Source organism: Elephas maximus, chromosome 5 (genome assembly GCF_024166365.1).
Source record: "Elephas maximus indicus isolate mEleMax1 chromosome 5, mEleMax1 primary haplotype, whole genome shotgun sequence".
Lineage (NCBI taxonomy): Eukaryota > Metazoa > Chordata > Mammalia > Proboscidea > Elephantidae > Elephas > Elephas maximus.
This window is the reverse complement of record NC_064823.1, coordinates 59,893,828-59,907,881: the sequence shown is the minus strand read 5'-3', so window position 1 is coordinate 59,907,881 and position 14,054 is coordinate 59,893,828. Positions and strand designations below refer to the sequence as shown.

The 14,054-nt window shown below is 36.8% G+C and overlaps 1 protein-coding gene across 4 annotated transcripts in view; it reads left to right on the top strand.

Annotated features, from left to right (window-relative positions):
* The window catches only part of PDLIM5 (PDZ and LIM domain 5), a 1,027,106-nt gene that overhangs the window by 199,150 nt on the left and 813,902 nt on the right, over positions 1-14,054 (top strand). For 3 of the 4 annotated variants that reach the window (XM_049885678.1, XM_049885680.1, XM_049885677.1), the window contains one exon: positions 12,823-12,997. The exons of the other annotated variant lie outside the window; for it this stretch is intronic. In XM_049885678.1, coding sequence (XP_049741635.1) covers positions 12,823-12,997 — 175 coding nt within the window. The remainder of the gene's footprint in view (positions 1-12,822; positions 12,998-14,054) is intronic. 4 annotated transcript variants of the gene reach the window in all.

Below are 14,054 nucleotides of genomic sequence, written 5' to 3'. Positions count from 1 at the left end.
CAGGACCAGTCAACATTTTGTTCCATTGTGCACAGGGTTGCCGTTAGTCAGGGGCCAACTCTGTGGCAGCTAATAACAACATGGTTTAAACCAGAGGTCAGCAAACTGTGGCCTGTGAGTCACATCTGGCCCACCACCCATTTTTGTAAATAAACTTTATTGGAGCACAGCTATGCTCTCTTGTCTACATGTTATCTATGGCTACTTTGCACTACGATGGGAGAGTTGAATAGCTACAGCAGATACCTTATAGCCCACAAAGCCTAAAATATTCTCTGGCCCTCTCCAGAAAAAGTTTGCCAACCCTGAGTTTAAACTGTGGGAATAAGAAAAATTATGTGTGATGATTCTGAATAGTAGATGCAAAAATTTTATTGAGGGTCATGAGCCCCCTTGGCAGCACTTATTCAAGACACTCTGATTGCCTGTGTATTTGTCTATGTTACCCTCTAGAAAATAAATTTTTGTGGAGCAGGTATCTTATTCTTGGATGTATCTTCTGTACCAGAAGATTTCCTAGAAATAAAGCTTGAATGTACGAATGCTTTACTTTCTAACAAAGATTTTATATCACAGCATAATAATATTAGTTGATATTTATGAAGCATTTCTTAACACATTCTAAGAACTGTAAGTAAGCACTTTACATGTACTGCCTCATTTAGCCCTCTCAACAGTATAGGTAGTTCTTAACATTGCTGTTTTACAGGTGAGGAAACTTAAGACCCAGAATGATGCGAATTCTGAAGTCACACAATTAGAATGTAGCAGAAGTAGGAGCCCAAGTGTGTGTCTTAACCTTAAGTCAATAATTGTGCTAATTAGTCTTTATCCTCCAGGATAAAATTAGCTGAGCAATGTTCTCTGCTTTTAAAAGATAGGAAATTCAAACATAACCTTGAATAATGATAATAAAATTTCATTTATTCTGAAGATTTAGTGACTTTACCTGAAAGAGGTGTCTCAGAGAATTGAAATATTCCAGTTTTAAAATTTTCTAATAATTTGTGTTATCATTAGAAATACTGCTGATAATGTTTGACAAGGGCAAATCTTCTTTAATTTTCTTTCCCTTTCTGTGTCAATTTTTTGCCTACATTATAAAAATTCTACTTCTATGAACAGCTTAAGTCTAAGGTACTTATTATCTCCATTATTTCTGAGACTAGGTTGCCTTTTTACTTATATTAAAAAAAAAAAAAAAACAGTGCCGTCGAAAAGAATAGTCAAAATTGGTGGGAAAGTAGTGAAAGCCAAACCCGTGTAGGTGTCATGTTACTTTGTAAGTAAGATATGTCAAATCTGTAAATAGAGTAAAAGCCTGCAAAAGCTGGAACCTATGTAAGGCAGAAACCTGTCAGAGAAGGACAAAATTCTTAACTTACAGAGTCTGTACTAACTTATACAGTGATCTTCTTTAGCATCCCTGAGGTCATGAATTGAGCCTCAGTTTCGTTTTGTATTTTTAAAAGTATTTTGTGTGAGTTTTTCTCACTTTCTTTCCCATTTCTTTAGTCCCTTTTAATTAAATTTGTTTACGTGAACACATTGGCCTTCCACAATAAAAACGTGAGTTATTTGTGCTATTATGAAATTAGAAGTTGGAACAGTGTTGTGATTATTTAGAAAGTCTTAAGTATATCATGATAAGTACAATAATTTGCTGTTTTTTAATTGAATGATGGCAAAGCCAGATATTTTAAGATACCATATTTATCTGCAAGATACAAGGTAGGTTTCTTTACCTGCAATTCAGACCAGATAGAAGTTTTTCACGTTAGGTTAGTTACTAGGGAAAAAAAAAGAAAAAGACAGGCCCATGTGTACCAAATTTTGATGTGGTGTGAGGTAACAAATTAAAAGAAAGAGAACTGAACCCAATCCAAGTCCCACACTCACTTCAGTTAAGATACTCTAGATCCAATTTAATCTTGGTTCTCAAAGTTGAAAGGCTGGTTGCTAATGGAAGAAACTGACCCCCTGAAGTTGTGGAAATATTTGATACTTAGCCTTGGGTGCACCTGTTGCAATTCTTTATGGCATACATACCAGCACTCCCCGCTAAGAGAAATGATAATAGTTTAATCTGCCCACTTTTACTTTTAATCACTGAGTAAAAAAATCCTTGGTTCCATTTGATAAAACTTGCACAAACTTCTCCAGAATGTACTTTCCTCTGATCTTAGATCTTGGCTTAACTTTAAACCTTTTCCATATCTGCTAGATATGATTTCATGCCTGAATTATGAAGAGTAGACTGTTGTTCGTGCTTTCGGCATAAGAAGCTTGACAGACAAAATGCACAGATTTTGTGCTTCTCTTGGCCACCATCTGTTTGAGATAGTTGGGGAAGACAGAAGAAAGCACTTGCTTTGCACAATAATATTCAAGCGTATTGCCATCACCGCTACCCAGTTTAGTATGTGTAAAATTTCTACCATACCTTTGAGAACATACTCTCTGAGATGTTGAATTAAAATACTTTTATCTCCCCAAGAGGCCCAGATGTCACTTTGATGTAGCCCAGTTATTTATATGATTACTACATTAGCCTCAGTGTTTTTCATAGGAACCACCCTGCATTGAGCCAGTTGTCTTTCACACCATAAAATCTCACACTGTGACTTCTGCCTTGTCTGAACTATAAACATTTGTCTTTCTTCTTTTTTAGAGGAGCGTTAGTATTTGTTGGTATTTTCAATATCAGCCTTACTTCTAACTTAATGAGAATGAAATGTTATACAATTATTTTAAAGGCATCAAAACAGTATTTTATGATCATGTCTAGATTTGTTCCCTTGCTTTCTCTGTTGCTCTATTTTAATGCAAAGCAGTAGTTGATGTATTTACAACAATATGGAGTTAGCACAACAAAATAAATTCAGCATTGTAAGAGTACTTCAAGCCTGTTTGTCCTTAGCAAAACTATTAGACCTACAATTGTGTTTCCATTTCTGAAGCAATTAATTTAAGTTCCCTTATAGAGAAATGTTTCTCAAAACATAAAGAATCCAGCTTTATATTCATGTTTTGTTTCAGGAATTTTGCAGCCACTGATTATAATGGCTGAAAAGTATAGGCAGCCATATTTAGAGAAAGAAAGAAATTTATCTCTGTAGGAAATTAATCCTTTATAGAATATGTGAAGGGCTTAAAAGTAATCATCTAAGCTGTTAGGGACACTGGGGTAAATAAAAAATGTTTTCCTATATTATTCATAAATTTCCCCCAATAGGCTTAGTAAGGAAATTAAAATAGCAGAAGCTAATCATCTCAGTTATAATTATCCTTTCCTTCTAATCTGGTCCAAAAGTTAGTACTCTAAGGTTTAGGTCACATTTAATGAGATCTGCCTTCATATAATCATGGATCAAGGTATTGACTGGTGAAGAGCTTGGCACACAATAGGCACATAATGAATAATGGATGAATGAACGCGTAGGGGAATAGGGTTTGGAGCCAGACAGACATGGTTTGGAATCCCAAACTCTCCACTCTCCTCCCTTGACTTTCATGATACCACACTTTCCTGAATTTTCTCCTACCTTTTTCTGTCCCTGAAGTGTTTGTTATTTGCCGTCTATCTTAGGAGCTCTCTTATTTTCATTCTACAGTTTCCCTGAACAATCTCATTCACTCCCACTGCATCAAATGTCACCATTATACTGATGACTCTTCAATTAGTTCTTCTAGCTCAGATCTTTCTCTTCAGTTCATCTATTCAATAGACTGTTTCCACTTGGAAGAACTACAGGTACCTTCAAGTCAAAAAGAATAGGCTATGAGTTCTGTGACAGAAAGGACCATACATGTTTTGTCCTCTGCTTTGTACCCATGCATAGTGCCTACCACATTATAGACTCAATAAATACTTGATGAATTAATAAAATCTATAACTGAACTTATTATCTTTCTATCATCCTAGCACATATAACTTTTTACTGGTGAATGACCTTCTCTAAACTCTATGGGGCAGAAACCATGTCTGTCTTGTTCCCAGCTGTAAAGCCCAGCACATTATTTGGTACAGAGTAGTTATTCAAAAAAGATTTGCTTCATTTCATTGGTTTACACATTCCTGGGCAAGTCACCTATCCTTTCTGAGCTTTAAATTGCTCATCCGTTAAGAAGTAGTAATAATACCTCATACAGTTTTTGTAAAGTTATTCACTATTTAATTTTTTTTTTTTTTTGTATATATGTGGAAACCCTGGTGACATAGTGGTTAAGAGTTTGGCTGCTAACCAAAAGGTTGGCAGTTTGAATCCACTAGGCGCTCCTTGGAAACCCTATGGGGCAGTTCTACTCTGTCCTATAGGGTTATTGTGAGTTGGAATCAACTGAAAGCAATGGGTTAGTTAGTTATATATATGTAATATATGCAAAATATAATTCTTAGTTTCTCTAACTTTCTATTTCACAATTTAGTTATTCAGTCTTTTGTTTAACTTTTTTGTTATAGAAAAAGTTTATACACACTAAACGCCTCGTATCTTCTACGTGTATATAATGCACATGGGGTGAAGAAATGGAGATTATTGATTAGAAGAGATTTATGAGATATACAACCGAATTCAATGTATGAACTTACTTGATCGTGATTAATATTGTGTTAGGTGGAACCCTGGTAACGCAGTGGTTAAGAGCTCAACTGCTAACCAAAAGGTTGGCGGTTTGAATCCACCATCCACTCCTTGGAAACCCTATAGGGCAGTTCTACTCTGTCCTACAGTGTTGCTGTGAGTCGGATTTAACTTGATGGTAACAGGTTTGGGTTTTTTTATTTAAGGCCCATATAGGATTTCTGACCTGAAGAACTGTAAAATAATAAATTTGTGTTTTGTTAAGCCACTAAGTTTTTAGTAATTTTTACAGCAGAAAACTAGAAAATGGATACTGGGGGTAATCAGAAAAAAAAAAATTGAAAATTTACTGATTATTTTATGATATTAAGAAATATTTTTTGTTTTGTTTTATTTTGTTTGAGGTGTGATAATGGTATTATAGTTATGATTTTAAAAAATCTTTCAGAGATCATACTGAAATGTTATAGATTGAATGATATATCTAGAATTTGCTTCAAAATAGTTCAGAGATGACAGGGAATGGGTGGGTTATAGATGAAGCATGATACTTAGGAGTTGATAAATGTCAAACTTTATGAAAATTTACTGGTTTTTAAAATAATGAATTGGTTCCTTAGCATCCCCTAAAAATGATCAGTGCATTTTTTTATTCTGAAATTATTACAAATTTTTGAGTTTAAACATATTTGAAGTATTTCAATCCAGGGTAGTTATTATCCTCATTAATGCTCGACCTTTCGCATCTGCATCTTCAAGTCCTTTTAATACAAACCTAGTAGTCTTTGGTGCAAAGCTTCCTTGCTTTCTAGTTTGACAAGGCATTCCAGCCTCTCTTTGTTATTTCTTCCCCTAACACTACAGTCAGCAGTTTCTCTAAGGAGTTCTGATTCCTTTTAGTCGTAAGACAGCAAGTTTGGTGCTACACTCATTCATTTTCTAAGTAAATATTTATTGAGCAATATGCCAGGGACTGTCATAGGTGTGAGGGATATAGCAATGAACAAAATAGATGGTGTCCCTGCCCTCAGTGAGTGGAGGAGACACGTAATAAATAGTAACAAGAATAAAAAACATGTTAGATGGCAATAAGCGCTATAGAGAAAGAAAGGCAGTTAAGGAGTATAGGGAATACAGGTTTGTCTGGGAGGGGATTGCTGTTTTATGTAGGGTGATCAGGGAAAGCCACATTGATAAAATGCCTTTTCAGCAGAGACCCAAAGGAAGTGAGGGAGCAAGGCATGTGGACAGCTGAGGACAAGCTTTCCAGACAGAAGGAATGGAAAGTACGACAGTCTTGAATCAGAAGTGTGCTGGCCATTTTAGGTGAATATTTGGGGGACTGGTGTGCATACTATATAGTGAGCAAGGGGAAGAGTAGCAGTCGATGAGGTCAGAGAGGTAGCAGGAGGTAGATTCTGTAGGACTTTTGGGTTTAGTTATGAGTTAGAAAGGAGCTCTTGGAGTATTTTGAGCAGAGGAGTAACGTGATCTTACGTGGTTTTTACTGGCTTCTATGTTGGTGACAGAAGTAGAAGTGAGGAGATATATAGTCAGTCAGTGCAATCAGTAATCCAGGCAAAAGATGATGGTGGCTTGGACCAGGGTGTAATATGGAGGTAGTGAAAAGTCATCAGGTTCTCTTTTTGTAAATTGCTATAAGCAATTCATCTTGGTACCAAACTTACTCCCGTATTGAATGATACACTCAGCAATACAAAAGCACTGCATTTAATAGGAGTAAAACACCTTGAAAGACACCTACAACATCTGTTGTTACTTAAGTTTGCTCTTTGATATCATCCCCTGGTCCCAATTTACTTACGTTTAGTTTCCAAGTAAAGTTTGACATAGTGTAATAATTTTTCACCTAGTACCTGTCAGTAATAAGAATATTTTATTGGTAGTTGAGTAATTTGACTTGTGAACCAAGAATCGACTGACTCATTCCATGCCTATTCAAATCCAGTCTGGCCAGGTGCGTAATGTGTGTGTTAGAATCTGCGCTACTTTTTTTTTTTTTTTTTTAAGTGCATTGGTTTAGAATTAATAGTCATTCATGAAGAGTAATAGAAGGCAAAAATATCAAATAACCCACTCTTCTCCTTAAGACAATTAGGAAACATCTGTTTTCAGAAAACTCACACATCATACTATCAGGAATTCTTTTGGTCTTAATCTGTGCTTTCTTAGTAAAAACACTTTATTGTGTGTATAAACAAGTCCCTTTTAGTAAGTTCAGCTTATTTTTAAAGCACACAATAAATAATTAGGTAACTTCTAATTCCTTAAATATCTTATTATATATGACATATATAATGTTATAACGTAATCTTATATAAATCCCTACTAATACAGTTATGTGGCTGACTCGTACAGAAGTTATTTATATTGCTTAAAATCTGTGTTAGTTTGATAAATAATGCAAAGTTTGAATCATCTACTTGAAAAAAATGCAATAAAAATTCTTGTAGATTGAAGAATTTTTAATTTATTGTTCCAAATGATAAATCACAAAGATTTTCCCAGTAAGGAGGTACGTGTTCTATTAAATTAATGAATATTATGTAGTTCATTTATTTTAAATTTTTAATTTCCTGTTAATAGTCTGTAGTCCAAAAGAGAGATCTTTTCTTATTTCTTTGTAGTAGCAATTTAAATTTCATATTTAGTAAGTCATAGGTTTATTTGATTTTTAAAAACTACTGCCCCTCAAAATTCTCAGACATATCACTGACAATATTGTAAAAACTAGCAACTCAATTTTACTTGCTTAATTTGATGAGTTTATATATTTAAAAAAAAACAAAAACCAAGCCCATTGCCATCAAGTCAATTCCGAGTCATAGCAACCCTAAAGGACAGAGTAGAACTGCCCCATAGAGTTGCCAGGGAGCGCCTTGTGGACTCAAACTGCTGACCTTTTGGTTAGCAGGTGTAGCCCTTAACCACTGTGTCACCAGGGTTTCCAGTTTATATATTATATACTGGAAAAGTATTATACTATGCTGCCAAGTTTTCCCGTTAATTATATTTACTTATTTAATTAGAAAATTTTAATTCCCTAGATATTTTATAATATTATATATTACATATATAATATTATAATATGCTATATAAACCTCTAGTAATACAGTTATGTGGCCCATTAGAGTAAAAGTTATTAGGGTAAACTTAGTAATTCTACAAATTTAAAATTTAGGGTCCTGCAGTACTTCAGGGCTTATGCTTTAACAACTAAGTAAAGAGGCTCTCACCAACACTATTAGTTTGGAGAATAGCTGATGGCTTTGAATTTCTTGGTGAGTTTTGTGTTCCTGAAATGTATTCGATACAAAAGAAAAAATAAAATACTTTCCAAATCTGGGCCCGGTGGGGTAGCAATAGGCCACAAAAGAAGCCAAATTTGATGAAAGTTACTCAAGGTTAAGGTTTAAAGGAGAACTTGAGTCAAGAACTTTCTCCCAGAGTGCTCATTGTGGTGCTTACTGACTCACTAATTATTCAGTTTGAATAAGTCACATTTTTTTGTGTGTGATTTAGGTGCTTAAATTAGGAAATGGGGCTAATATAATACTCCTACTTAAGGTCTTACTAAAACTTAAAAGAAAAACACTCTTTATTATAAATAAGTAGATTGTCATTTTTAAGCTTGTATCTCTTAAAAATGTGTGTTGTTTTCTACATAAAACTGGGTGATTTTTATGATAGGCTCAATAATTTTTCAGTATTTTGGTCACTGTGCTACCTGTGGATGACTGTTTTTCTCTGTATGGTAGTACAGTTTTCTAAAAAACTATAAAGTAAGCAGGGCTCATTTTGTGGTGCTTCTGCTCTCCCGAGACCTCACCTTCTGACAACTCCTTCTCCGCAGTAAGCCAAGTGAGCAGAGGCCAGTGAGTTGGCATTGGACTGCTGAAAGATTGCCCATTTCTGTGTTAGAGTTGTGAGAAATTCAATTTGAAGAAACGAAACGTCACTTTATTCATACGGGAAATAACTGTGCCATGGAAATGTTCAGGACTTAGTAATTAACAGGGCTTCTGTAGCTTTGTGCACTGGCCAGTATGCTAACAACACAGCAACAGAACGGAGGTGTGAGAATTTCTATCATATCCAAAGTGGTTAAAATGGAGCAATAACAGAAGGCAAGGCTTTTCTTCCCAAGAAATGAACAGCAGTAGAGCTTAGAGCCTCTTTGTAGGTGTTTGAGACACAGTCACGTGTTTCGTGTTTAAGAATGATTTCTCATGTTAAATAAGTTAGTTCTCTATATAGTTCTTACGACATGTGCCAGATGGTCTATGTCCCATTTTACAGTGACCGATAAAGAATTACTATGCTCTTATTGCTAAAAATGTCTCAGTGACTCAGTTCTTAAGGGCTTATGCTCAGATAATATGATAAAATAAATGCATATGGTAGATGAAAGGGTTTGACTCACTTGGAGTTCTGATTTTCAGATCTTTCAATTGGTAACCCTTCCATTATTTGAAATCCTGAAGCAAATCTACATATTAAAATATCTGCCCCTACAGTCCTCTTTCTGGTCACTGGTAGTCCAGTGGTAGAGTTCTTCACCTTTCATGGGAGAGAGACCTAGGCTTGATTCCCAGCCTTTGCACCTCATGCACTGCACCACCCACCTGTCAGTAGCAGTTTGTGTGTTGTTATGATGCTGAACAGGTTTCAGCAGAGCTTCCAGACTAAGACAGACTAGGAAGAAAGGCCTGGCTATGTAATTCTGAATGAAAGTCAGTGAAAACTCTGTGGATTATAATAGTCCAAGCCACAACTAGCCACAGGGACAGCACATGACCAGGCAGCATTTTGTTCTATTGTGTATGGGGTCACCATGAGTCGAGGGCCACCTCAAAGGCAGCTAACAACAACACTTTTAAAAAGGCAAACTGAAAGTGACTTGGAACCCACTCTTTCATTTAATTGATCAAGTATTAATTTTTCACCTTCTATTTGTAAGTTCGTTTTTTGGTAGTAGATACAAAGAAGTATATGGTTTGTCCTCAATTTTTCATGTGGTGTGTGTGTGGTGTATAACTGACTTAAGGAGAAAAATATATTGCAGGACATTGATAAATTGCAGATAAACTATACAGGCCGGGGAGTTACAGGTGTTAAAAGGAGCTAGAGAATACTTAAGGCTGGGATGGCCGGGGAAAACTTTGAGGAAGAATGGAATTTCTGTGAGTTTTGAGAAATGGGAACACTATGAATAGCAGTGGGGACTGAACCATTTCATTGGTTGAAGGTCACAGAAATAGGGACCGATACAGCATATTCAAGGAACAATGAGTAGTGTTTAAGGGCACAGACTTTGGAGTCTAACTGCCTGGGTTCAGGCCTTGAGGAAGTTTCTTTACCTCTCTTTGTCTCAGATTCCTAGTAAAATAAAAAAGATGTATTAATTGTAACAAAATCACTGGGTTATTTTAAGAATATGAGGATAGTGCCTCATATAGTAATTAATCACTTCAAATAAGGTAAGTATTAAATAAATAAAATATGGCACGATGATGATGACAGTGATGTAGGGAATCTTGAAAGACTAGGTTGTAAAGAAGATTGGAGTGAGCTCACTGAGGGACTGGAGTGTCAGAACTGCGTGTAGTTTGCTTTAAGGATTATAGAAGCTTTATAAATAGGAAAGTATGATCAGAGTAGTGTTTCTAGAAAAATAACATAGCAGAGTAGGTTAAAGAAGAGACTGGCAGTGGAGAGACTGGTTAAGAGGCTATTGTAGTAGACCAGGGTTGAGGTGTGAGGAATTTAAGACCAGAACTCAAATGATAGAGGATGGGTTTGTATTAGAAAGAAGGGAAAGATCTGAGGAACATTTACTCTGAAACAATTCTTAGGGCCTGGGGACTGACCATCAGGGACATGGGAGGCAGAGACCCATGCCTGGGTAAGTGGGAAAATTCAAACACATAGGAGCTCTTAGGGAGGGCTAGTAATGTGTGTAAGAGAGGAATTCCATTTTAGATGTCTTGAGTTTAAAGGCAGAAGGAGGGTTTGACACTGAAAGCCCAAGCCCAAGCCAATGAAAATGTCCTTGGAAATGCATATCTGGTGCTCCAAGAGAAATCAGATCTGCATGTAGAAATTGAGGACTCAAACAGGTAAGAGCTGTGCCATGTGAGTAAGTGAGGTAATAAGGACGAGCATGTACACGGTAAATAGTGCAGCATCTTTCAGTCCCACATCTATAAGACAAGGCACAAGTCTAAGAGAATGGAAACAGCTTCCTAGTCCAATTGATGCACTTGAAACATGGGCAATAATAGAGCTCCCTGGCCTGTAAAGTGCCACTTCACAGTTGGAGTGCCAGTCAGAGCATTTTAGGAGTTGTTTATAAATGCTAGATAGGGTATCTAGATCATACACCATTGCAAAGACTTTATTCTGGTGGAGGAGAATTATCTTTTCAATTATTCTAGTTAATCTTACCCAATTCTAACCACACCTTTAATATGGAAACTGTCAACACATTTATTCATGTGTATATATATACTCTGATAATTTGTGTTATTTTTATGCTTTTCTTAAAAGTTGTTCCTTTTTAACCTTTTTTAATATGTTCCCTTTCTCTTCCATTAGATTGTAACTTCCTGTGTGTAAGAAGCAGGCCTTCTCTTGGTCTGAATCACTCACACAGATTTCATATTCACTCATTTATTGATTGATTCCAGTTTATTTATTCATTACTTATTCATTCTAGACACTGTATTCATTGCTACAGTCATGAATAAGTCATAGTTCCTGTCCTCAGGGAGATGACAATCTAGTCAGGGAAGAAGAGACACAGAAATATGTAGTAGAAGCAATAATAAAGACATTCACAGAAAATTATGGGAACATAGAAGAGAAACATTTAATCTGGTTTATGTGGAGGTGTCAGTGACGATGGGTAGTTCGGTGAGGATTTTTGGAGGAGGTGACTTGTGCGCTGAATCTTAAATAATAAAGAGTGGTTATCAGGTAAATAGGAAGAAGGGGTAGAAAATGGCATCACTGATAGTGAAGGCAACCAATGCATAGAGCCATTCACATGAAAAAATGAGGCAGTTTGCTGTTGTGCAGCATAAAGTGGAAGGCAGAGAGTGGTGAAAGACGAGCTTGTTGGGGCAGATGGAGATCATCGGAGGGACTTGTGTGCTGTGGTTAGAAACATGGACTACATTCAGTGCCCAAAGAAAAGGGAGGTCCTTGAAATGCTTTAAGCAGGGTTGTGATTCAATCAGAGTTGTTATTGGCTGTGGGGAGGATGGTTTTAAGGGGGAAAAGACATTTGGGTGGCTAGTACAGGTGGGAGGCAGTGAGAACCTGAACCAGGACATATTAGTAGGAATGGTTGTTGTTGTTATTAGGTGCGGTCTAGTCAGTTCCGACTCATAGTGACACTATGTACGACAGAAGGAAACACTGCCTGGTCTTGTGCCATACCCACAGTCATTGTTATGCCAGGAATGGAGGAGTAAACAAATTCAAGAACCATTTGTGATGTAAAATCAGCAGGACCTGTTATTACCAAAGAGGATGATGGGGGAGAGGAAGGATCAGAGATGATACTCAGGTACCTACCTACCTACCCCATTGCCGTGGAGTTGATTCTGACTCCTAGCAACTCTATAGGACAGAGTAGAACTGCCCCATAGGTTTTCCAGGCAGCAGCTAGTGGATTCTAACTGCCAGCCTTTTGGTTAGCAGCTGAAGCTCTTAACCACTGTGCTACCAGAGCTCAATACTCATTTAGCTACCTAATATGACTGGGTGATCTATTGTACAGCCTACTTAAAGAATACAGGAAGAGAGAGAATAGAGTGAGTTCACTTTTGTTTTCGTTTTCTTTAACACACTGAGATATTTAATGTGCTTATATTTGGAGTTATAACTTAAATTAATGCTTAGCAGAAATGTCTAGATGACTAGAAATATTTCAATATTCCCATTAACCAATCTCCTTTCAGAAGCAGAGGTAACTTTCTGTTTTCTTACAACACCCTACATATACATCTGTCATAATTCTTCTAACTGTGTTGTAATCCATGATTATCTTTTCTATTCATCTCCATAGCCACAGCCTAATGTTTGGTACATCCATTTGCCATAAATATCAGCCAGTGAATTAATGATTATTAGAAAAATTATGATTATTTGATTATTAGAAAAAGTTTATATTTGGCTTATTCTGTTGATTCTTCTGTGTTTTAACTCCTAGCACCTTTCACTGGAAGAATCTCAAACAGTGTGGCTTCCTCAGGAGCAGTGGGTCTAGCCAACTCAGCTGCGGGGCAACCCCAGCCAAGTGACCAGGATACTTTTGTGCAGAGAGCTGAGCACATTCCAGCAGGAAAGCGAACTCCAATGTGTGCCCACTGTAACCAGGTCATCAGGTGGGATATTGTTTGACATTTTCTTGTAATACCAATGTTGACTTTTTTATATTCTGAAAGATTTGAAATTTTATTAGTGAAAATATTCTTGCAGTATTTCTATGTAATGCTTACTATTGAAGTGTGTAAATATGAATATGGAGCCTTGGTGACACAGTTGTTAAGAGCTCAGCTGCTAACCAGAAGGTCAGCAGTTCAAATCCACCAGCTGCTCCTTGGAAACTCCATGGGATGGTTCTACTCTGTCCTATAGGGTAGATATGAGTTGGAGTCAACTCAAGGGCAGTGGATTTGGTTTGGTTTAAATATGAATATATACTGTTAGAATCTATTTAAAATTTGTAAGGACCTTGAAGGTCATTTATCCCAACTTCGTTATTTTACAAATCATAAAAGTGAGGACTTTTGCTTAGATGAAAAATGACTAGTGACATAAACTAAACAACTTTGAGCCCTAGTTATGGACTGAAGTGTATCCCCCAAAAATGTGTATCAGCTTGGCTAGGCCATGATTCCCAGTATTGTGTGGTTGTCCACCGTTTTGTGATCTGATGTGACTTTCCTATGTGTTGTAAATCCTACCTCTATAATGTTAATGAGGCAGAATTAGAGGCTGTTATGTTAATGAGGCAGGATTCAATCTACATGATTAGGTTGGATCTTGAGTCAATCTCTTTTGAGATGTAAAAGAGAGAAGTGAGCAGTGGGGCTCCTCAGAACCACCAAGCAAGAACCAGGAGGGGAGCACGTCCTTTGGACCTGAGGTCCCTGCCCTGAGAAGCTCCTAGACCAGGGAAAGACTGATGACAAGGACCTTCCCCCGGAGCCAACAGAGAGAGAAAGCCTTCTCCTGGAGCTGGCACCCTGAATTTAGACTTCTAGCATTGTAGACTGTGAGAGAGTAAATTTCTGTTTGTTAAAGCCATCCACTTGTGGTAATTCTGTTATAGCAGCACTAGATAACTAAGACAGCCCTAGAGAAAAAAACATTGGATTTTCAAATATCTGGGCGGTGCAAATGGTTGACACGCTCGACTGCCAACTGAAAGATTAGAAG